We start from the raw sequence: 26,226 nt of genomic DNA, 5'->3' as shown, positions 1-26,226 counted from the left end.
TGATAATAGCAGCCATCTCGTAAAATACAGTCGGCACTGTACTTCGATGTTGTCACTATCTTCATGAAGTGTGTGGGATGATTACTGTTCTTAGAATAAATTCGATGAACTGCGTATACCTTGGCTTGTATTTGGGGTTCTATGGTTTGTCTAATATCTTCAGGTTGAATTGATGGGTCGACGCCCCTGAGGAATACAAAATAAAGATTGACTGGACTTTTCGTTGGGGAACAACTTACTAAATTAATACTTTCATTCCCATGCCGGGAATTGAACCCGTGCCTCCTGGGTGAGAGCCAGGTATCCTAGCCACTAGACCACATGGGATATCTGGTATCACAGACACGGGAATTAGTTATATATCTACCATGGCCAACCTCAACGCCCTCTACCTGAGATGGTGTTCTCGTGTGCATGACGCTGGTCTTCGACAGTTGAGTAGGTTGCGAAACCTTCTGATACTCTCATTGGCAGGTACAAGTGAATCTATTTAATTATTTCTATTAATAACTATTTAACAATGTTCAAATAATACTTATTCAGATACATGCTTTCTGTCACATTTAAAATCACACTCACAGAAATAAATAACTAGAGATTCAGCCCGATCGTGAATTATAAAATTTAATGTTGTTTTAGTAACGTCGTGACGGTTGTACAGCGTTTGTGTTAAATGTAATTAGAATACAATGCCATCTTCATTTAATGATACTGTAACATCCTGAACGACCCGGCATGGCAAAGCGTGTTGATGCGTGCGATTCTTTATCTGACGTGGCGCCAAACATGCTCGCCCTTTCAGCCGTGGGGGCGTTACAATCCCATTATTCGTTGATAAAAGAGCAGCCCAAGAGTTGGCGGTGGGTGGTGATGACTAGCTGCCTTCCCTTTAGTTTTACGGTGCTAAATTAGGGACTGCTAGCGCAGAGAGCCCTCGTGTAGCTTTGCGCGAAATTTAAACATCCTGAATAAAATGTACAATTAAAAAATGTAAAGAAAAAGCCCTCAAAGCCATGGTGCTGGTATCGTTTCTTTTTTTATTTTATCAAAAACCTACTAACCCTACTCCTTAAAATATTAACAACTTTAATTTAATTTGTAACCCTTCTTTGAAAAATAGATATTTGCTATTTTAAAATGCCTGTTTTATATATATCAATGGCAAGTAATAATAAAAAAAACGGAAGTTGAGATGGGAGCCAGCACTTTAACAAGCCAGTCATGTGATGATAAGAACAAGCACAAAAGAACTGGTACTCGTTACGTTGCAGAGATTTAAGAGGGAAATAAGTGTAATATATTGAATTTAGACAGTCATATCAAAAATAGAAGGTGCTTTTACAATGAAAGGTATTAGTAGTTAGATTTCATTCTCAGAAAATTTACTTTGTTTGGTTTATAAAAATAAAGTATAAAGACAGAATAATAATTACAACAAACACAGTGATATATGAAATAGTGATGGCTGATATAGGTATTGGAAACTTTTACCTAAAACATCAAAGAATTCAAAATGTGGTTAGTTGTTTGTGTTTTCAATAAAAGTTTATTATATCCATATGAGTTGTCTCTACCGTGCAAATATTTCCCTCATCATCAGGAAATTCATTCATACTTTGTTTGGGTGAATAAATAAATTGAGTGAAAAAAGCAAGGTCTTTTGAAAATGCATAAAATGTATTTGAGAGAACATTTTTAGATCATTAAGTCTAGCATGGTTTCGGTATAAAGATTAGTTCTTGATTTTACTTTAATATTTTGTTGTTGTTTTTTTCATCCACTTAATGCAGAATGTAAAATATTTACAATCTTAAAGGCCATTAGGAACTAAGGTCCTAAATCATATTGGTTTCTTTTTTTTTCTTTACAAAGGTGGAAAGAACCATGGAATTTTGTGAAATTAGAAGTGAGAGTTGAACCTCTTCTCATAACTGTGTGTTAGAAAATTTTTTTGAAGGTCTGTTTTGAAACAATCACTTCAAGTGTTTTAAAATTTACTGAATTGTTTGAATATTTTTATTATTATTTGTCAGTTATTTTATGGTAATTCTAAGGACTTTCTTTGTTTTATGAAAATGTCAGTATTATTATTTCAATTAGTTTTCCTTAAATTGCAGGCTTTAGGATTATTAAATTTAGTAAGGACATTTTATGTGACTGAACGTCAAAACTTTGGTCGTTTAGCTGTACCTTAACTCATTTGTAATAAATTCATTATTAATGTTATTAGAAGCCCTGTGTCAACCTGTTATATTACTATAGAAACATGTTCATTGTCTTTGCAAGTCCTGTGTCAACCTGTTATACTACTATAGGAATATGTTCTGTGTGTTTACAAGTCCTGTGTCGACCTGTTATACCACTACAGAAATATGTTCCTTGTGTTTAGAAGTCCTGTGTCAGCCTGTTATATTATTATAGAAACATGTTCCTTGTGTGAATAAATAAAACCTGCAACTGTGAAGTTTTGTAACTGTGTCATTTTGAGATGTGCATCAATGAAATAATTTGGGGATTGCTGACTCTAAACGTTGCTAGATGATTAAGGAACTGGACTAAAACTTTGAAGGTCGTGAGTTTGAATCCTCGTCCCACTAGCTATGGGGAATGTAATGTGATGATCAGTCCCGTTATTTGTTAGTAAAACAGTAGCCCAGGAGCTGCTGGTGGTTGAGGATGATTAGCTGCCTTCCATCTAGCTTTTCATAATATTAGAGATAAATTTCGTATAGGTTTGTGTGAAATTCAAATCAAACCAAACTTACCTAAAATTAGCATGAAGTAAAATGGCTTAGAAAAAGTAGTTGAACACATAAAAACATCTTTCTGACACTGAAAGTGTTTCCATTATTTCACTGTTATTCTGGTTTTATTTCATTTCTTTATTGTTTTTTTCTTTCCGCAAAAGAAAACAAGACTGTAATTTTAAACAGTTTTCAATCATGGTCAAGCAGTCTAGTTACTTTTATGAAGTTACTTCAGTGATAATAGGACACTGAGATCACAACAACAGGCGAGACTATTGTTTTCCCTGGGTCTCTTTGTAATGCATGTTTCACGATTGTATTAAAATTGTATTATCACGCTATGTTTTGAAGTATGTTGATGAAGCGAACTACTGGTAGAGTGTATGGGTAAATTATAAAGACGTAACAAATATGTGATTGGAAGAGTAATGGTTATCACGTGGAAAATCAATTGCAACACTCCAGCAAACAATGGGAGTGACGTTATCCTATTTACTAGCTTTTGTTCTTACATACTCTGATTAATATGGGGGGGGGTAACTTTTACTGAAGTTTCAGTTTTAAGACTAAATGACGTAGATTTCACGCACAGACACAAATCAGGACGGATGACGATACTTATTCGTTGGACATCAATGTTCTTTACTTCTTCGCTTCGTTTGTTAAAAATCATAATAAAAATATTCATTATGGTAATGAATAATAATTTGATTTAAATACGATTTCTCCTCCAAGTCATACAAAATCCTTATGTGATAGAAAAAAAATGAATATTATTTTCGAAATCTGCCTAGCTGAATTATGGACAATCCGTTGTTAAAACCTGAACAGCTTTTCGAAGTGTAAATTTTTAGGCCTGTGTAACGGATGTCTAAAAGTTCGCTCAAAACAATATATTTATTATTATGTAACCATGAAACATTATTTTAAAAGCAACTTACAACGATAAATTTGCCTCGGTATAGGTTCAAATGTGCGAAAGTCCTACTTTAATAATTAACTTTATGCACTAAGTAAATAAACTATTAGATAATAAACATTTATGTAACTTACTTCCAACTAAGGTCACTAAGTCTGTCTTTCAGTAATTCGAGTCCCTCTCACATCACTAGAATCCGGGTTTCGATACTCGTGGTGGGCAGAGCACAGATAGCCTATTATGTAGCTTTATGCTTAATTCCAAACAACAATAATTCGAAAAATAGTTCAATGTTATTTTTTCTGCTAACTATAAGAAGATATAATATTTAAAAACTTGATGAAACTAAAAACATTACTTTTGCAAATCAAGCAAAACCTACACCAAGCTTAACGGCTATGCTATATGTGCATAATGGAAATTTTTATTTCAATGAGAAATTAATATACATCGACTATAACAAAGTCGTACTTAATTCGTAAGCCCATTCTTGTAGTTTTAAAACTTTTAAGCTACTAACCAAACAACAAGATAAATGAAAAATTAATATATACCGACTATAAAAAGTCGTACTTAATTCGTAAGCCAATTCTTGTAATTTTAATTTTTTTAAGCTATTAACCAAATATCATACTCGGTCAGTCTTAGCAACAACAAGATAAATGAGATTGGCATCTATATCACCTCTTGTTCGAAAACGATGGTCTTCATAACTATCGAAATTTTTATTATGAACAATAAAAAGTAAATAAATTTAGAGAGTGAAAGAAGACGTACGGTAAAGCCATGTTAAACTGATATCAATCGTTGCTATGTCTAGTTACCTGTAAGGTTACTTTAGTTTAATTATTAATTATTAACAACAATAAATTGCGATCGTATAGGTTACTAACCAAGACAACGAGACACTTTGTTTTAATTGAAATTATTTATATTAAACCACCCAAGTTCATAACTATAGATAGCGCTGTACGTTGTCGAGTAAATTTTCAATTTTTTATGCAAATAAAAAAAAAATAATTGTTGTTGGTGTGATGAATAGCGCTGCAAATAAATTCAACTGTTATTTACCGCTTGAATGTTACTCAATTGATTTAGTGTCATATTAAAAAAAAAAGCGATGAATGTGTAAAAAAATGTATCCTTTAGGCCTAAATGTATGCCTTATTTCTTTTAAGCCTAATTTTAGGTGGCGCTAAAGAACATTAACAAGTTAATGTAGTTAGTAATAGATCATATAAATTTAATTGTCTGTTACAATATTCTTTTGGGAAATTTTTTGTAATGTCTGTTGAAGAAGGATTTGTTTCTAAGAGACAAGCAAGAAAGTCAGCAGATCTGAAAAGAATTAGGATGAAGGAAGAACAAACAGTGAAACTGAAAAGGGTCAGTAATTGTATTTTGGGCTTAGTGTTTGAGAGAACTATAAGGCTCTTTAGGAATGTAGTTTAGGTTTACACTGCAGTAAAGTTAAACGTACATAGTTAACCTTTGAAAAGTTTATATTCGTCTGTTTGCTGGTGGAAAAGTCAACATCTTGTAAAAGATACTGAAGATACAATTCAAAGAAATATTTGTAGGAGACTAACGTTGATATAAATTTATTATGATACTTTTATTATAATTGGATTAGGTTAAACAGTTTTCACAGAATGAAAGATTTGTGATCGTTTATTACTAAAATAACAAGACAGCATATAAGACTTCAAATTGTGGAACCCAATTACAATTAACAATACCAATTAGGTTTCACTTACGTTGCCAATACATTCTAAGTTTACTTATAGTACTATTTACTTATTAATACATGTGGCTGAGTTGTATTTTTAGCCTTTCATTTATAAACACTGACTGAAGAAAGATGTAGGGAAATACACCCCAAAAATTCTGAAGGAATTGTGTAATTTCAAACAAGTAGATGTTTTTTTCTTTTTTTTTTAAAGTAGCATTGATAAATCATTTAATTTTGTTTGTTCAACAACATTAAATCCATAATGTGCTAACATATAAATGGTAAGAAACCTAGAATACTTATTCCTGTAGGTGAGAGCTATACTGAAAAAGGCTGGATGTGATAGAACAGAAGATGAAACCAAAGTGCTCAATCAGTTTCAGGATGTGGTAGAGGTCGTGGAACAACAGATGATAAAACACAAATCTTTGAAGGACAGGTTGAAAGAGGCAAGTTTTTACTAATAAACATTTTTGGGGAAAAATATTGAGCCTATACATATTTTTAAACTGTTTATGTGGTTCATCTCTGTCAACTTTATCCATTGGATAACAGATTATCACAGAAAGACTTTAATTGCAGAATCTGATTTTGTGAACATCTTGAAACATTTACAAAACATACAAATGACAGAATACTCCTTATAAATAGTCTAATTTTCATGATGGAAAAGGAAAGGTGAGTTTAATTTTAATGTTAGTTTGCATTATTATTGTTTTATTAAAATTAGATGTTTAAAAAATAATTTATAAAATATGAACTTGTATAGAGAATAAGTATATTTAGTTGGCAGTTGTATGATTATTAGGTTTCTTATTACCAAATGAAACTTCTGTTTAACATGACATTTTCAAAAATTATTAATAAAATAAATTTTAAGGGTAGTTTTAATGCCATTAAATTTGGCACTTTTAAATCACCAACTTAACTCTTCAACATTAAATTTTGATCATGTTTACTTAGAATTACTTAAAAATATTAATTTTTTATACAGCTTGTTTTCAAACATCCAGGCCTCTTGTAGCATGTTTTAAATGTTGGTATCAAGAATTTACCACCACTCTGTAAATAGCTACTATTTTAAGTTGTTTTTTTTTTAATTTACATTAAGTTCTTCATGATGTTTGTTATGATCTTCACCTGGTTTCTTTTTTCATCATTAGAGTAAAATATTTACCAGAATATTAATATATTCTTTTACAGACAGAAGATCCCCCCGATGTTTTGAGAGCAAAATGTATTGAACTAGCAGAAACAATAGCAAATTCTGACTTTCTTGTAGCATACACGGGTGCTGGTATTAGCACAGTAAGTACATGTTAACTTTCCATATAATAGCTTGGTCATTTTCACTGACCATTTACTCACCAGGTAACCATAAAACTATTCAAATTACAACTTTTGATGTAATAATTGTATCTTTGCAAAATTTTCTATGTTTTTAGTAAATATTGTACAAAAAAAATATATTTTTTAAATTAAGTATTAAGAGGTGAGTGGATGTTCAATCATTTCTTTCAGAGTTAAAGTAAATATCATTAACAGAAGGGGTGGATGAACTTTTTACATTTTGAACTTTCCATATTTCATTTGCATAACCTCTACAGCTTCCTGAATGAATACCAAAATTATTTTTCATTAAAACTTTATATTTTATGTTTGTTTTTGTACTGTAAAATTGTGTACAGATTTGGTCCATTTAGCCCACCTTATAAAAATAAACCTAAACAGACTTTTTTGTTTTTAGAATAACTGCATATTGTCACAGGTATATTTCTTCTTACAATCAAAGTAAACACAGTTTAAGAAATATCCTGGTCATTTAAATATATTTCTTAGCACCAAAGTACATTATCACAGCAGGGAATTTTTTTGTGTATATAACATTGAGTTACTAGTGTACTTGGTGATATTACATTAAGCTGTATCAAGAAATATGCTTATGCTATCAGATAATGTTTTTCTTAATTTTTTTTCATCTAACCTGAAACATTTTTAATTTTTAAATTTGTTACTTTTATAACAGCAAACAAAGTACAGTTAAAAATCACTTTGTTTGAAAAATTTAGTTTAATACTGTACTAATTAAACTAAAGACAGGTTAGCTAGTACAGTTTGTTTTTTTTTTTGCTCTTAAATTTTCAATGAAAGTTAGCCCTATTTTTTTCGTAGAGATGTTATTAGTAATTAATTTGTATTGATTTTAAATATGCAAATTATAATACAAAATAGTAAAGTGCAATAAAAACAATGTCCAGAAAGTGTTATAGTTAAACTGGTTTTGTTAGATAGCAGATATGGACAGTGTGAATCTCATTAATCCATTCATGAGCATCACTAATTAGATGACATGGCATTTGGCTGCCTTAAGAGAGTCATAGTTACTCCTGTTGTTTACCCGTGCTTAGTTGAATTTCTTCACTTTGACATTCAGAGCACTGGGCAGAAATCACATTGCATCAGGAAAGCATTAAATTAAAACCTTTTTTATAATGAAAACATACAGAGAATGGTATGGAAGTATCAGTTTATGGGATATAACTCATTAAAGTAAGAAGGAGATGATATACATTTTCACATGGATATAACTCATTAAAGTAAGAAGGAGATGATATACATTTTCACATGGATATAACTCATTAAAGTAAGAAGGAGATGATATACATTTTCACATGGATATAACTCATTAAAGTAAGAAGGAGATGATATACATTTTCACATGGATATAACTCATTAAAGTAAGAAGGAGATGATATACATTTTCACATGGATATAACTCATTAAAGTAAGAAGGAGATGATATACATTTTCACATGGATATAACTCATTAAAGTAAGAAGGAGATGATATACATTTCCACATGGATATAACTCATTAAAGTAAGAAGGAGATGATATACATTTTCACATGGATATAACTTATTAAAGTAAGGAGATGATATACATTTTCACATGGATATAACTCATTAAAGTAAGGAGATGATATACATTTTCACATGGATATAACTCATTAAAGTAAGAAGGAGATGATATACATTTTCACATGGATATAACTCATTAAAGTAAGAAGGAGATGATATACATTTTCACATGGATATAACTCATTAAAGTAAGAAGGAGATGATATACATTTTCACATGGATATAACTCATTAAAGTAAGAAGGAGATGATATACATTTTCACATGGATATAACTCATTAAAGTAAGAAGGAGATGATATACATTTTCACATGGATATAACTCATTAAAGTAAGAAGGAGATGATATACATTTTCACATGGATATAACTCATTAAAGTAAGAAGGAGATGATATACATTTTCATGTGGATATAACTCATTAAAGTAAGAAGGAGATGATATACATTTTCACGTGGATATAACTCATTAAAGTAAGAAGGAGATGATATACATTTTCACCTGGATATAACTCATTAAAGTAAGAAGGAGATGATATACATTTTCACATGGATATAACTCATTAAAGTGAGGAGATGATATACATTTTCACGTTGATATAACTCATTAAAGTAAGGAGATGATATACATTTTCACGTGGATATAACTCATTAAAGTAAGAAGGAGATGATATACATTTTCACGTGGATATAACTCATTAAAGTAAGAAGGAGATGATATACATTTTCATGTGGATATAACTCATTAAAGTAAGAAGGAGATGATATACATTTTCACGTGGATATAACTCATTAAAGTAAGAAGGAGATGATATACATTTTCACGTGGATATAACTCATTAAAGTAAGGAGATGATATACAGTTTCACGTGGATATAACTCATTAAAGTAAGAAGATGATGATATACAGTTTCACGTGGATATAACTCATTAAAGTAAGAAGATGATATACATTTTCACATGGATATAACTCATTAAAGTAAGAAGGAGATGATATACATTTTCACGTGGATATAACTCAGTAAAGTAAGGAGATGATATACATTTTCACATGGATATAACTCATTAAAGTAAGAAGGAGATGATATACATTTTCACATTAGCTTGGGGATATCTAACACAGAAACGTGTAAGCTTTTGGAAACTTATGAAGTAGTGTTGATGTGAAAAGAAATACTAAAATGTGCAATCCTGAATAAAGGAGTGTCATGTGATAAGTATAAGAGGATATTGAGAATTCATTTAAATATTACCTTTTGAAATTCAAAATTCAATAGTGTTAAAAACTATGTTTTAATGTCGAGTTTATTGATAAACATTGACAATTAAGTGGTTTTATTAAATTGTATGATGTGCACTTTGGTGTACTGTATCTATAGGGTTAAAAACTGTGAAAGAATCTGTACGTCATGGCTCCATAAAGTATTTGAGAATGACTTTTTCTGCTGGCCAAATGTTTAAATTAGTTTGAAAGTAACTTTGATCAAGAACTACCTACTGCTACTGTTTTAGCGCTTACCAGTTAAAAGGATTTATTTCTGAAATATCAGGATTGTTGCTTGAAAGAAACCTATGGTTATGTGTAGATTTACTATATATTTCTGTTAAGTAAAACACTAACTAAATTGCACGAGATAAAGTATATCAGCTAGGTGTCCGCTAGCCATTAGCCACATCGCCATTGGCAAAAAGAAACAGCCTGTGGCTATAAAACCTAGTGTTGGTTTCGCCACAGTGGCAAAAGATAATAATTTTTCGGTTTTGGTTGGTTTTCCTTTATTTATTCTCCTCAAGTTTAGGTCCTAACAGCTTTCGTGGTTTTTATCGCCATCCATGCCATTAATGATGACAAATGACCAGAGGCGTCCCCAGCAAGTTGAAGAAACAAGAAACGTTTTTAAAAACTACCACTGACTGTAATCTATATTTTCCTTATATATGTATTTTTATGATTTCGGGGGTAATGACAACTAACAAACTAAATTTTAAAAAAAATTACTACTCAGTTGTGCTAATGATTTCTTTTATTTTCATTTCTTATGCTACATGTTTGATTCTGCCCATGGTACACAAACAGTAATCAGAGAAAACCTGACTTTCACCAAACCAACATATGGTCTGTATTAAAGTGGAAATCCCAAGTTTCGTTTGACATGTGTTTGAATTGAGATCATGACAACTCCTAGATCAGATAAAAAGATGTCTAAACAGTTAGATGTATCAATTTTTTTTCAAAAGAAGGTCGAAGCAACAACATCAACTGATGGTCGGAAATCCACTTCCAAAAGAAAAGACAGCTCTGAAGAAACTGAAACTTGCAGCAGTGATCAGACTGTTGGTGTGAAAAAAATATATACCCACAATTTTCACAGAGTTGTTAAAGAAACGTGGTTTTCACAGTTTTCTTGGCTGGAACATGTTTCCCAACAAAATACATTTCATTGCAAATTATGCAGGGACAACAAGAAGACAAATATTTATGCTATCACTGGGAAAACTGCTACTAAGCCTAAAAAAGACAACTTTGTGAAGCATGCACGGTCAGAAGATCATCACAGTGCGGTAGCATCACAAGTTTTGAAGAAGGACATGTCAACTGCTGCTGTGTATGTGGGGTGTAAAGGTGGCATTCAGGCACAGATGGCCACATTACTTGTACAAGCAAAGGAAGCCATACTAACTGTGAAGTTTCATTCCCTCCTTTTACTACAAGTATTCAATGTAAGAATATTCTTCATTCTAGTATTAATAAGATACTTTTTGTTTTCTACAGTAATTTCTTAAAACAAAAGGCAATTTGACAATTTTCTAAAAGTGAAACATTTTGAAAATATCTATCAAAAATTAAGTAGCCAGCCAACTCTTCTAAATATCTTTGTTTATTACTTTAATTGGTGGTCTTATATCAAAACACAAGTTCTTGTATATTTTTTAACAGGGAGTGACCTCTCTTAAGAAACTACAGAATGAGTCACAAAGTGGAACAGAGAGCTTCATATACACCCACAGCCAGTCTCTGGATGATATGTTCAGTGCCCTAAATCATGAAGTTCAGGATGAAATGCAGGCAGACTTTCGGGCATTGCCTTTCCCATTTTTTGCTCTTGAAGCAACTGATGCAAGAAACACCTCTATACTGATAATTTATATCGGGTATCTTTCATCATTGGGTGAGGTTACAACTCGATTCCTTGCTGTGTGTGGGCTGACCAACACTGGGGTTGATTCTATCTAAAACACAATGCACTCAGTCATGGCAGATCGAAGATTGTTTGATGTTTACTTGGTTGGACTTGCAATTGATGGTGCAAATGTCATGGTGGGAATAAAAGCAGGTGTTGCTACAAAATTTAAGGAGGAATGCCCCTGGATAATAACAAGTCATTGTTTAGCACACAGATTACAGTTGGCAGCTTTAAAGGCAGCAAACCAGGAGCCATACCTTGTGAAGTACATTTCAGTTTAGAACCAGTTTGCAAAAAGCCTGAAATATTCTCCCAAGTTGTGTCGGGTTCTGGAAGAGAGCAAAGCATTGCATGGAGAGAAAAGCAACAAAATCAAGCAAGTGTTCTTCACACGATGGCTCTCTTTTTAATGATTCCGTCCAAGCACTAGTCAACTGTATTGCATTTGTGATAAGCTGCCTGCAGGTCGTAGCAATGAAACGTGGTACTGCAGGCCGAGCCTTGCTACATGGTCTATTTCCAACAAATGTCATGTTACAGCTTTGTCATGATGACACATTTTTTGACTGACGCTGTTGGCATTCTTGGACTTTTGTCAAGATCTCTACAGAGAGCTGATTTATCTTAAGATCAGGCTAAAACAATTATTGATGGGTCAATTCTGTTAATTCAGTTACTGGTACACATCCCTGGTTCTTACACACACACACACTGCACTGAAGGAACTCCCACAAGCTCCTGATGCCAGTGGTTACACTTCTTACGGAGGCCATGACATCAAAGATATTGACAAACAACGTGAAAAGTACAGATCAGCTGCTGAGTCATTTGTTGAAGAGATGGTCACAAAACTACAAGTAGCATTCCCAGACACTAACATCATGTCATTGTTTTCAATATTTAGCCCATGTCACAGCAGAGCAGTATCTGATGAGGATGATCTGAAGAAACTCATCCAGCACTTTCGTCAATGAGGATGAGGCACTGACTGAATGGCTGCTACTAAGGAACATAATGGAACAGGATGCTCACAAAAACAGAAACATGAAGAGCTTCTACAAGGAATACATCCACCAGACCCGTAAAACTTTTCCAAATCTGTCTCAGCTTGCAGCAATTGGATTAATAATTCCAGTTACATCTGTTGATTGTGAGCGGGGAATCAGCAGGTACAATAGCATCAAAACAGATGCCAGGAGCAGTCTGTCTGTGGCCAAGACAGAAATGTTACTGAACTTATCCATGGTGTCCAAACCTTTAGATCATTTTAACTTCAACTCTGCATTCCGATACTGGGTCACTCACAAAGACAGACGTGGGTACCATTCCCTGTTGAAGAAATGTACTTTGGAACCTCGGGTGTCAACTTCTACCACATCTTCTGTTGAGAATGATTTGGCTGATGAGCTGCCATTGGATTTATCTACTTACTAGTCATGCTACCGTATTCTAGTTTTAAGTCATTTTTTTTGTTTGTGTTATTTTGAGAAATGTATCTCTTTATTTTCCTCTTTATCATGTTTTTGTTTTGTTTTTTTGGCAGGGAATAAAAAATAGCACAAAACTTAATGTCTTGTAGATTTTCACATAATTACAACTACGGTAAACTCTTGTTGTAACGAAGTCGTAGGGACCAAAGAGAATTGTTCGTTACAAACGAAGTTCGTTAAAAAGGATTTTTTTTTCATTCACTAGCCAAGTCTGGTAATGGTAGGCCCTATAACTGACGGCTGTTGCAGTACCAGTAATTGGATTAAAGACTCAGAAGTCACACGTGTGTAAACACTTAAAACACATTTAATGAAATTTAAAAGGGCAATTAACAGCACTTGTAAAAAAAAAAATAACATTCATAATATAGACATATGTAATTATAATGTACAGGATACAAACACCAGCAAGGACGTCTAACTGGAGTCACTTGAAATATTGCACAATGCTTTTTTGCGAACTGCTGTCCCTCTGGCACTTGGTCACAAAACGCTCCATCATGTTTAATTGAGAGATAAACTGTCCTGCATTAGCCTGGTGTTCAAGATATCTCTGAAGTTGCAGGCACATCTCACGAGCTGCAGAATGTGTTGGGATGGGGGGTTCCTCATTGTCGTCATCTTCACTTTCACTGACATTTTCTGGGGTCTGTTTATTTTGCACCATGGCCACAATATCGCTGTCTGTCAGGGGCGCGCTAGTGATCAGATCATTATCAGCAGTCTCGTAGTCCTCTGCTGTGCCATCCACCGTAAACCCAGTGTCATTCAGCCGTGTCAAGAGCTGGGCCAATGGTACGTCATCCTCAGGGTCCTCACTGTTTTCTGCTGGCTCTGGAGAGGAGAAGCCACAAGTTCTGAAGCAATTGGTTATGGTTGATTGCTTTACCAATGACCAGGCAGAGCGTAGCAGTCACATGGCTTCAAGCACAGTCACAGTGAAAACACTTTTATTGTCTATTGAATCAATAAGACGCTGTAGCAGTAGGGTGCAGTAATGATGTTTTAGATTGGCGATGATGCCTTGGTTCATGGGCTGTGTCTTGCTTGTGGTATTGGGAGGCAGGAACACCAGCTTGATGGCCTTAAGTCCAGTGGGGTTGGAGTTGGCGGGGCAGTTGTCAATTATCATAAGGACCTTTCTTTTCTGCAGCACAAACTTTCGGCCAAGTTCTCTCAGCCACTCGGTGAATAGATCTGATGTCATCCAAGCTCGCTTGTTGGCTTTGTATGGTGTTGGCAGGGTTTTGACGTCTTTGAAGCAACGTGGTTTTTCTGCCTTTCCTAAAAAAAAAAGAAAGAAAATGTACATGGTTAATGTCTTGAAATTAAAAATGAAACATTTACATGTCAATAATCTGAAGAAAATCATAAAATAACAACTTCTATAGAAAACACAGGAAAATATTTTTACCTGCTTTTGACACTCACCTATGACAAGTAAAGGAAGCTTCGGTGCCGTCCATATTGGCATACCAAAACAGACAGCCGCTCCTTCGCTCGCTTCCTGCCGTGACAGGAGTCTCCCTTGATAACAAGAGACTTGTCTGGCAGAAGTTTAAAGAATAAGCCAGACTCATCTGCGTTGAAGACATCCCGTGGGCTGTAGTTTTCAAGCAGGCGTGGCAGTGTTGTTGATTTCCACTGGTTTGTTTGCTCTGGTTCTACACTACCAGACTCACCACAGATCGTACGAAATTGAATGTCGTGTCTTTTTTTGAATCGGGTTAACCACCCATCACTCATGCAAAAGTCAGTGATTCCCATTTGATCAGCAAGTTTTTTTGCCTTTGCTTGCATAACAGGCCCAGAGATAGGAACATTCTCTGATCTAGCATTTTTAAACCACAGAAGCAATGCCGCTTCTAGGTCAGAATATTTTGCAATTCGCATGCGTTTTCTATTGGGACAAAAGTTGTCTTGAGAAGACAATATGGCCTCTTTTATTTTTCAACCATGTTGACAAAGTGTTCAGAGGCACATCAAATGTTTTTGCTATTTCTGTTTTTGTTTTAACTTTTTTTTTCAACTTCTTCTATTGCTGCAATTTTAGTTTCTATCGATACAAGCTTGCGCTTCGCCATGATCAATGATTAATGATCTGTTTAATTTGACTGTGATTAGCCTTTTATAGGCCACAGCATGCAGGCTGCTCAGCCATAATCTACTCAAGCCATAATCTGAAAATTTTATATCTAAGCTAATTTTTGCTGGGAGGGTGGGTGAGTTGGGGTGGGCAGGGGTTTAAAGTGTTATTGACCATAATTGTTGTAAAAACATTGCTAGGCTAATCTACTACCCCATCTGCAGTCTGCTATTTCTCAAGTGTAAGATTTTGATGGTGGCACCACACATTGTTACGCAGAGACTGACTAATTGCACTTGCTAGCGGCGTAGCGGGTGGTCGGCAGCGGTGACAATTAATTCAGGGAAGAAGAGAAAAATAAATATCTTCGTACCTGGTTTGATACGAAGGATGTAATATTGATGCTTTTCACACTCTAGGGACTATAATTATACATCGTTACAAGCCGACACTTCGATACATGCAGTTCGGTTCAAGGGGCTTTTGTTACTATGTATTTATATGGACAGTTGGCCGGACCAGTCAACAACTTCGATACAAGTGATATATTCGGTTCTAGCGACTTCGAAACAATGAGAGTTTACTGTAATTTTTATTGGATAGAATTGATGCATATTTAAAGTCATGCACCATACAGTTTTTGGCAACCTAAAATTGTGGCTAAACAACTGTCACTGTGGCTAAAAGAAAATTACTTTGTTTAGCCACAGTGGCTAAGAGAGTTATTTTTCTAGTGGAAGCACAGATCAGGTATTACCTAACTTAAACTGATTAGGTGTTTGAGAGTTATCTTAAAATGGATTGTTTTTTAATTTCTTCTTTACTTAAGTATGGAAATTTAAACTCCTGTTACCATGTGCAGGTTTCTTTTTAATGTTCTTGAACAGTGTTTTGTGTTGCAAGGTCTCCACATTTAATTATTAGTTTCACCTTTTTTTTTGTTTGGTTGTTTCTAGGCAGCCAAAATTCCAGACTACAGAGGACCTGAAGGAGTGTGGACACTGCTTCAAAAAGGTCAAGATGTCAAGTATGAGAATGTTTATTGGAAAATGCTAATTATGTGTAAAAAATAATCCAGACAAAAGATATTGAATGTTTCTAGGTTGTACCCAGACTTGGATCATTTGGTCTAAACTGTATACAAATCATGTGGATAGACTTGTGTACTGGATTAGGTGTAAAGTGTGTTGTTTTTGTGTCATTAAAACAGACATTGAGTAACAAGTACACCTTTGTTTGACTGTGTCTTCATACAACATACATTATGCCCACCAAATACAGTGGATTGATTTTTGTTTTGTAAAAAATTAAAATAGAATGTGAGACTGTGATGACTTTAACTGCAACTGTAGTCATTTTTGTCATATTTGAATGAAGAAAAAATTTCAGTCATTTCATGGTTTGACATGATTTTATTTGTTTATTGAGTTTTTCAATGAAGTTTATAATTAATGCACTCTGTAAGTTTCAGGTTACAATCAAATGTAAAGAGGTGAGTGGATGTTCAATCGTTTTTTTCAGAGTTAAAGTAAATATCTGTAACAGAAGGTAGGGGTGTGTGTGAACATTTTTGATTCAGGAACAAAGAGTATGGTAGAAGTCTTATAATGTTATCTTGAATGAGTTTTATTATGGATTAACATATATATGTCATTAGTTTGAAATCATAATCTTTTAAGGTCCCTCCTTGCATTCTTCCTGAACAAATCTAGCAGTTATAGATTTGTTGGTGTTACTAATAAATATATGTTTTCTACATCTTCTAGGTTCATAGGTAGGTTTTTTGTTGTTTTTTTTCCTAGAGGTTTGGACATCACCACTGCAGAACCTACATACACTCACATGTGTGTAAGTGAACTTTACAGACGTGGATATGTTGCTCACGTCGTCTCTCAAAACTGTGACGGTTTGCACTTGCGCAGTGGTCTTCCTCGAGGTGCTTTATCTGAAGTTCATGGAAATATGTACATAGAGGTACATAATACTACCGATATCCATCTCGTATGGTCAACATATAGCTTCCTCTCCTCTTATTTATAAACTTTCTAGTTTGGTTTACAACTTAAATTATAATTCTTAGTTAGTTCTATGTGGATCAGTTATTACTGTAATTCTACATGAATCTATTATTACTCTAGTTCTATTTGTTTGTTTTTGGAATTTCATGCAAAGCTACGTGAAGGCTATCTGTGCCCCTAGTTCTACGTGGATCAGTTATTACTCTAGTTCTATTTGTTTGTTTTTTGAATTTCATGCAAAGCTACATGAAGGCTATCTGTGCCCCTAGTTCTACATGGATCAGTTATTACTCTAGTTCTACACAGATCAATTATTGATTTATTTTTGTGTAGATTAATTATTGGGCTAGTTCTACATAGACCAGTTATTGCTTTCAGTAAATGATTTTAACCATGACAGACCAGTAGCTGATTACCTGGAACAAATGAAGACAGTTGATATTAAAAATGTAACATTTTCTTTATTCTGTATGAATGGTAAATATTTTGAAATAAGCTTTCACTTGGTAATAACCGATTTTAGTTTTTAAAATAAAAAACAACTTGAAATGATTTTATTTTTTAAATTCTAACAGAAACAAAACTATTTGGTAGTGTATATTTCAACTGGCAGATATGTCTCGAACCTAAGGCAGTAAGAGATGCTTCTTGTAAAGTATTTGTGATCCAAAGTTTGAAATGTATTTTAGTTTGAAAGATCATCTAATACATTTACATACGGGCAGTTTTAGGGAGGTGACAGGGGTGCAGTCTCACCTGACCTTTTTCTTTTGGGTTAAACAAAGAATGTTCTAATTTAAATTTTACTTTTCATGATGAGACATTTTTCTATTCAATGCTGCTGGTTCTAGTTATCACTACTTTTGTTTGAAAAATTCAGTTGAACATTATACTAACCAAACTGAAAGTGATTTTCAAGCTTCCAATCTTCTTGTCTGTAAACATTGTTGAAATCCTTAAGTGGCTTTAAATGGACAAAAGAAATCCTAATTTCATTTATGTATCTTTACGTGTGAAAAAAAACATGGGAATGTATTGTTGAAATAGTTTTTCATGATATACCACTTAGATTGTGGTGTGTTAAAAAAAATAGTACGTGGAAAGAGAAGTAATTATTAGTCTTGAATGGTGTTCTGCTCGTATCTTTCACACTTGTGAAATAAAGCTTAGTCCAGTGCTATATGATCCACCACAGGTATGGTCAGTTGACATGTTATCCATTTCATTGGACTTTTACAGCATTGATTTGAGGTTTGGTTTTTGACTCCTTAGCAATGTGTCCCATTTTCTAACTTTTTATATCCTTTGGCTTGGGAAAAATGCACACTTTGAAACCATGTAATCAGTGTTCATTGTTGTTGATTTATCGTAATATTCACCAGACTCTTACGTTAAACCCTTTAGAAATAAACTAAATTAAACTTTGAAGCATTAGTATCATGAAGTTTTTTCTCTGTGATTTTTTTATTTTTCAGACTCGTAGATAGGTTGGAGTGAAGGGACAGGTTAGTCATTACCATAAATTGTGGATTTGTTTTTGATATTTTTCATCCCTCCATTGTTAAATTTGTACAGAACCCTTCATCTCTCTAAGGTTATCTCTGTGTACTGGTGCTATTTAGAAACCTGTAATATTGTGGAACATGTTTTAAAAGATTATAAGGATGTTCACAAATTACTGTTTCAAGTACCATGGTTGTGGCACGAGTCTCTTTGTTGTTTGTTTTTTCTTTACACCAAAATTTAATTTTTAGCAGAAAATATCTATAAAGTAGATATAAAGTTTTCTAAACTGCAGTAAATGCCTGTTGTAAATTGGTATTTAAAAATATGTACAGTTATTTCTTATGAGAGATGTGTTATTTAATATGTACCTTAACCACATGTACTGCAAGCTCAGAAAACTAAACATCTACTGGATTGTACCCTAACCACATGTACTGAAGTGCAGTGAACTAGGCATGTCCTGGGTTCTACCTGAACCACATTTGTTAACAGTGTAAAAGTTATTTCTAAGTTTCTTATGTGATTCTCACCATCTTTCTTCAAGTGGAAAATTTTAAACTCATAAATAGAATGGATAACTTGTTTCTAAAACTATCCTGCAGAGGTCGCAGTCTTTGATGGATTGGAGATTACAAGATGTTAGTAAAGTAATGATTGAGTAAAATGGAAGCATACATATTTTCACATCATTGGCTTTACAGATGATAGATGTAGAGTAGCAGTGTTAGAGTTGAGGGTAGTCACTGCTCGTCTGTTTTGTTACGAGAGGATGCATTGTGCCCACTCTTTTTTTGGGGGGAGATGACATTTTTTATACAACTATTAGCACTTTGTCTTAAACAATAGTGTTTGCATTTTGCTATTTTATTTCTGTGTTGGACAGTCCTTTACTGTCCACTTTAACACACTTTCTGTGGGAATCTAATCCTTTTAAACAGGATTCTGTTTGATAGTCTTTGGTCAACATGAGGTTTTTGTTTGTTACTCTAAGTATATTGATGACACATTATACCTAGAAACAAAATGGTTACTTTTGCAAATTTGCTCATTTGTATTTTGAGAATTTCCTGTTTCTTTGTACATAAATTTATTTTTGTCTTGTAAGATAATTAAATAGGAAAACAAGAAACTGTTCTTAATATAATTATTTAATCTTAAATATTGGAGGACATGTGAAATAAAACTATTAACAGTTCTAGTCAAAATTATTCTGAATCATTATCTTTAAGTGATAATACTTTAGGGTTAAAATAATATAAAATATATTGTCTGATACTGTCTTACTTTGTGAAATATGTTGTCTGATACTGTCATACTCCAGTTATCCATGTTATTCATAGGTTTGTACAAAATGTAAACCTCTACGTCAGTATGTAAGGCTGTTTGATGTCACAGAACGGACAAGTCTCCGTCGACATAAAACTGGGAGGTACTGCCATAAGTGTGGTGCTGAACTGATTGATACAATAGTTCACTTTGGAGAGAGGGGTCAACTTAGGTGGCCCATCAACTGGGAAGGTGCTGTGAAAGCTGTAGAAAATTGCGATGTTATTGTTTGTCTTGGGACCAGTCTAAAGGTAATTCTTAGACCTAGAGATGTTTAGTAACAAATCAAAACCTGATTTAATACTTCTAGAAAGGTGAACATAAAATATGAAAATGTTTAGATGTAAATAAAAACTTAGTTTAAGATTTTTATAAAGGTTAATTTAGAGTTTCAAATTTTCTAAGATACATGTTTGTATTTATGAACATTTTGTGTCATGTGTGACCAAAGACATTTTTTATTTTTTGTATAATATTTTAAAATGAAATTACTGTGAAGGTGTTTTAAACTATTGTGTAGTTTTTATTTTTCATTTTCTTCTCGAGGAGAAATGTGCAGCACATCTCTAATTGAATGACTGGACAAAATTCCTAGCTAGTAAAAATTAGCTTTAAATTTTTGTATCATATGTTCACTTTTGCTTTTTTAGAAACTGTAATGGTTTTATATTAACATTTATTTTGTTTTGATAATAATAACTTACCTACCTATTTTTTTAATTATGGCCATTCTTGTTATGTTACAAACTTTTAAATTTGAAATATTCTTTGCATATTAAAATCTACATTATTAGCTAGCTTGTTTAAATCAATTACATTGCAGAGAGAATGTTTCATTTGGTATAAAATTATTTTACAGTGCCTGTTGATGTAAGTTTTCTTCATTGTTAACATAGGTTTAACCTGCTCAAAGAACTTGGATGGGGGAGAAAATCTGAATAAAATATGCAAGTTATTTGTATGTTTTGCAAGCACTGCTGTTTTAAAGAGCTTTTATTTCTCATTGGATGTTGAAAACTCTTGTTTAAATCTTGTTTAAATCAATTACATTGCAGAGAGAATGTTTCATTTGGTATAAACAATATTACAGTGCCTGTTGATGTAAGTTTTCTTCATTGTTAACATAGGTTTAACCTGCTCAAAGAACTTGGATGGGGGAGAAAATCTGAATAAAATATGCAAGTTATTTGTATGTTTTGCAAGCACTGCTCTTTTAAAGAGCTTTTATTTCTCATTGGATGTTGAAAACTCTAGTGGATCAATTCTCATGTCACATTTATACAGGCAAGAACATATTTGGTTGTTTTTCACGTTTATTTGATATTATGGTCCCTTAGGTTCTCAGGAAATACCACTGTCTCTGGGCACTAGATAAACCTCTGCACGAGCGTCCAAAAGTGTACATCGTCAACCTGCAGTGGACCCCAAAAGATGACAAAGCAGTTTTGAAGATAAATGGTTTGTTTACTTTATATGTTATTTGTTTATGCTGTAATCCAAGTATAGATAAATCTTGAAACCTTTTTTGATGTGTAGTTTTAGTGGATTAGGCATGTCTTGTATCCATGTTCTAAAACTGTGCAATCCTCTCAGGACATTTGTGTTTGTAGCCACATTTTAAAACTACAAGATCTCTTCAAGGTTCCCTCTGTGGCTATAGTCACATCCTAAAACTGCAGGGTTCCTTCAGTTCATTATAGAGATGGCTTTGTATCCATACATGTTTTCATTTTCTTGAAAATTTTCTGTATTCCAAAGTTATCCATTTACAACTGTCTGTGTGTATTAGGTAGCTTCTACTGATAATTTACAATCTTGCTTCTTTGATTCAGTTATGTATTCTCTTACGTGTGGGAAGAAACTTGTTGGTAATCAGAAAGATACTAAAAGAAACACTGTAAACATTACAATATACCAATAACATGGTACCTTGTCTGTACCATTAGCAGGGACTGAAGAGATGTTCACTGTATGCCATCATCTTTCTTGTGTAATGACCGATAAATAAAATGCAGGTACTACATGGTACTCAAAAGTTTAGTTGCTGTCAAGGTGAATTGATTGAAACTAACTACAGAAGTCAACTCTTTATAATGTTGTTCAAGCTAAGATTTGACATTTCACTCTTATACCTTAAAATACTGACTTATTTTTGTACCATTCTGTACTGGTAGGGTTGTTTTAAATAAGCTTTCAATATTTAGTGTGAATATCAAACAAATAACTCCGACTTCATGTGTAGAATATAGAGGTTTTTAAGGTATATAAATTATCTATTTCGTCTACCTATCACGATAACATGAGTAGGTTTTTAAGGTATGTAAGTTATCATGTTTCATCTACCTATTACGATAGCCCGAGTCAGTTTTTAAGGTATGTAAACTGTCATTTCTTGTGTGTGTGTTTATGTTATATAAATGTCATACAAAATAATTCAAACTTTAATAAGATGTTTTGGAAAACAAATTATTACATGTTAAGTTAAAACACAACATGTATGTTAAAAATCATATTTTAACACCCAAACTTTCTTGTGGTACAGGCAAGTGTGATGAAGTTATGAAGTTAGTTATGGACCATTTAGGAATTCCAGTGTCAAACTATAGTAGGTGTGTATAAGTTGATGTCACTTTCTTTAATAGAAACTTGTATCATAACTTAACTTTAATTTAAATAAAAATGCTAAGTAGACATAAGAAACTGGGCATTGATACTAAAGGTAAATATGGCACAAATAGTTCATTGTGTGGCTTTTGTGCTAAACAAACAAACTTTTCTTATTTTTAAAATGTGTGATCAAGAGCTTTATTTTAAGACATGACGAAATAGGTTTCAGTTTTGGTAATCACGTTTAAAACTTAATTCTGTGTTCAAACTACATTTGAGCAATCATGAAATCTGAAAACCTTTGATCATATGTGGGTATATACATATGAAAATATTTTTACCAAAAGAGCAGTAAAAAACAACTCGTATATTTTTATGTTGCTCTATTGACTGTTTTTGTCACTTGAAACAATTAAATATTCTTCAAGTTACCAATTCACTTAATTTTTTCAATCTAATACAGGGAAAAAGACCAGATTTTCCGACTAGCAGTACCACTCACTCCGGAAGAAGAAGAGACTACCATGAGACAACAGCTAACCTTTATGCAACAGGAACCTGACTTAAATAATTGCAAAATGAAATCTACACCTGGGCCTTCTTTTGATACAGGCTCTTTTTGTAAATCTAGTTACGAATCAACTGCCAACAATACAAAAGAGGACCCTGATGGTGGTTCTGCACCTGTGGATGAACTACCTCGACACAGCACCCAAGAAATGTTAATTTCAGCAGTTAAGAATGAGCAACATTCCACATCTTGGCTTCACAGAGAACCTATTCAAGTCAAAACTGAAGTAAGTTTATCAAAGTCCTCCCGTTGTATAGGAGGAGATCAGGTACCTTCGACTGAAAATGACAGAAAAGATTATTCTGAAATTCCTATGAAAGTTGAAAACAATGGGTGCCACAGACTCACAGAAGAAATTTCAGAGGAAAAAGAAATTATGCCTGGCTGGTTTGGAAAGGGTCTTGCAAAACTGAAAAAAGCAAAGAAGAAACGGCCTTGAATTCTAGTGCAAGTTCTCTAAGTATTTGTTTTTTAATATACACTCAGCCAATGAAAGTAAATATGGAAGACAAAGAACAAAGCAAGTCTTACACCACTCAGTCCATTGTCTGGACTAGCATAACTGTGTTTAGGTTTATAGTATGACGAACAGACCGACACATTGATGAATGTACAATTTGTGTGGAACAATACTTTGGTTACATTTCAGTTAGAACATAACCTCAATCTAAATTAATAATTACAGTTATGACTTGTGTACGAGAGAAAATTCTGGCCATAACAAATTTTTTAACTTTCTAAGGTTTTTTTTTTTTATCTACGTACTGAAATACTTTCTCACAATATCAACCTGATGACAAAACATGGGATAGACTCGTGAATTGGCCGAATACCCTTGAGAAAGACAAAATGCAAAATTGTAAATACCTTGAAATTAAAGGGTTTGTTTTTTCTCCAAAACTCAAATATTTCAAACATAAGATCCTTAGTACAAAGTTGTGTCCTGGGAGGGAACAGAAACTGTGGAAACTATGTTTTCTTAAAGTTGCAGCCTATTTAATTCATATTCCTGTCTTTTGTTTTTAAAAGTCCTCTCTTAGCTTGAGAAGTTCCAACAAAACACAATGATCATTCACTTGTGGTTTTTTTACTGATAAATACAGTTCGCAGATATCTTAGTTAATCGTAGTGAAAACATTGAAATGCCTGAGGATTCTGAATTGTTTAATAAATCATAAAGAAACAGGAAGCCTCATTTTAAGAACTTTTTCCTGGCCTAGTTATGTTCACTTCTATGTATTGTATACAGCTGAAAACACCAAAAACAGGACGCCTCCTCCCTCAAGGAGTCATAGGAATCCTCTTCCTTAATCAAAAAACTGGTGGATAAAAATGTTTTTAGATATTTGTGTCATATCAAATGTATTATGGTTGTGATTAGAAAATTAATGTTAACATGTTTTTTTTGTATAATGTCTTTAGAAGTTAAAAGTTTTTACAGAGTACAAATTATTCCAGGATTATGAACTTTATTCAGAATGTTTATAAATTGATAATGGAAGTGTGGTTAGAGTTGTAATTCACCATTTAGAACTATACAAAAAACTACTGCTTTAATGGGAGATTTGGAACTTATTCCAGTTTGTAAATCCATTTTAATCCCATTCAAGATCTGTGGTTATAGTTCTCACCAACTTTATCCTAGCCTAACTGTATCTTGCTTTGAAAGTAAAATTCATGGTTCCCGTGAGTGCTGAGTATAGCTCTTGTTACATTCCATAGTGCAGGTTTTTGGAGAAGAATCTAATAAGCAACCTTCTATGAACATTAGGTCATGAGTGGTGTTTAATACTCTGAGCCTTGTTTTCTCAACAGGTACCAATTAATTGAGTGAACAATTGGAAGTTTCTGTACATCAAAAAGACTTATTTTAAAAGATCTAACACAAAATTAAATTATTACTTCTTTAAACAGTTACGAGTTTTCCTATTGTTAATTTCTAATATTCAGGACTTTTTTCCCACCAGGGTATTTGTACATAACTACTGTGCTTGATCCTGTCAGTTGTATTTTTAAATTGGTTGCTCTGTGGAACAGAAAAAGACTTAAAACTGTTCATATGGTTCTGTTAGGAACTTAAAGGGTTGGCATACACTAACAAAGAAACAATAATTTTAGTTGAACTACAATATGGTTAGTAAGACAGTATACTGTAGAAGATATATAAATAAACATTGTGATGAAAGTTGTTACATTCCTCAGGGAAACAATAAACATTTCATGGATGTTTGATTTAGGTCAACAGTAAAACACTGGTTTGTCAACTCAGTTTCCCTCACCACCTAGTACCAATGGATACTCAAAGACAGGTGGTATATGTTGACACTGCAAATAATTAGTTACTAAATACCAATAAGTTTTTAAAATGTAATCGATATCCATGTAGTGTTTGTATGAATGCTGTGCAATTTTTTGTTGTTTGTTTGTTTGGTGTGTGGAAAACTGGGCATATTATATAAATATATGTGATGCATTTTAATAAAGGTTATAAAAATATATTACAAAGTTTGAATTGTGTATTTTATCACCATTAACCTACAGTTTCACTACTTCATTGATATTTACTCCATAAATCCTATGTATGGGCTCAACAAGTAAAGGAAATTGCATGATAAAGAAGCCAAAACTGTGATGTTACATTGACCGGTACAGGCTTCATTGTCTTGCATATTTGTTTCTCAACTACCAGTATTTTTTATGTTTATCTTAAACACTTATTATTTAAATTGATGTTAAGTTTCTTCAGTGTGTTTAACCCATTACTTTACTTAAACACTAAATGTATGGGCTTAACTTTTATCTCACAAATATAACAGCAAGTATATAAACTGTAATACATTGTCAAATCACTAAATTTCTAATAGATTAGGTATCAGAAGAACTAGATAAAATATGTTACGTGAGGTAGTAATTCAGTAATGTGTAAAACACTTGTTAAAGTTAATGAAAGAATAGAAAGAAGAAAAAGCACTATTATAATGATAATCTTCCTTACAGGTGTATCCAACGCAGGTGAAAATAACAATTATAGATTTTCTAACACATTTATTGTAAATATATATATATATTCAAAATAAAAATATTAAAAATCAAATAGAAGCATAATAACATAAAAAAAATTCA

General features: G+C 33.0%; 1 protein-coding gene and 1 non-coding gene across 4 annotated transcripts; one reads left to right on the top strand and one right to left on the bottom strand.

The window, feature by feature from the left end:
- Positions 1–255: 255 nt before the first annotated feature.
- Positions 256–327, bottom strand: TRNAE-CUC (transfer RNA glutamic acid (anticodon CUC)). The gene has a single exon. It is a non-coding gene; the product is annotated as a tRNA-Glu (tRNA).
- Sirt7 (sirtuin 7) lies at positions 323–25,608 on the top strand. Of its 3 annotated transcripts, none has more exons than XM_076489198.1 (9): positions 323–474; positions 5,710–5,847; positions 6,602–6,706; positions 16,032–16,102; positions 16,878–17,049; positions 19,940–20,176; positions 21,263–21,383; positions 22,468–22,534; positions 22,996–25,608. In XM_076489198.1, exons 2-9 carry the CDS (start codon positions 5,809–5,811, stop codon positions 23,540–23,542), a joined length of 1,359 nt encoding a protein of 452 aa, XP_076345313.1. In that variant the 5' UTR covers positions 323–474; positions 5,710–5,808; the 3' UTR covers positions 23,543–25,608. The 3 variants fall into 3 exon arrangements, with proteins under 3 accessions (XP_076345313.1, XP_076345312.1, XP_076345311.1); XM_076489197.1 differs by lacking the exon at positions 323–474 and adding an exon at positions 4,685–5,052; XM_076489196.1 differs by lacking the exons at positions 323–474; positions 5,710–5,847; positions 6,602–6,706 and adding an exon at positions 10,373–11,035.
- The last annotated feature ends 618 nt before the right edge of the window (positions 25,609–26,226 follow it).

This window comes from Tachypleus tridentatus, chromosome 2, assembly GCF_004210375.1.
Source record: "Tachypleus tridentatus isolate NWPU-2018 chromosome 2, ASM421037v1, whole genome shotgun sequence".
NCBI lineage: Eukaryota > Metazoa > Arthropoda > Merostomata > Xiphosura > Limulidae > Tachypleus > Tachypleus tridentatus.
Note: the sequence above shows the minus strand (reverse complement) of the source record. Positions and strands in the feature narration are given on the sequence as shown.

Bases quoted from the DNA above. Each gene is read 5' to 3' on its own strand.
- Sirt7 (XM_076489196.1), top strand. From the start codon at position 10,487: ATGACAACTCCTAGATCAGATAAAAAGATGTCTAAACAGTTAGATGTA. The intron at 11,036-16,031 runs GTAAGAATATTC...GGTTGTTTCTAG, and splicing joins TTTTACTACAAGTATTCAAT to GCAGCCAAAATTCCAGACTA. The intron at 20,177-21,262 runs GTAATTCTTAGA...ATGGTCCCTTAG, and splicing joins GTCTTGGGACCAGTCTAAAG to GTTCTCAGGAAATACCACTG.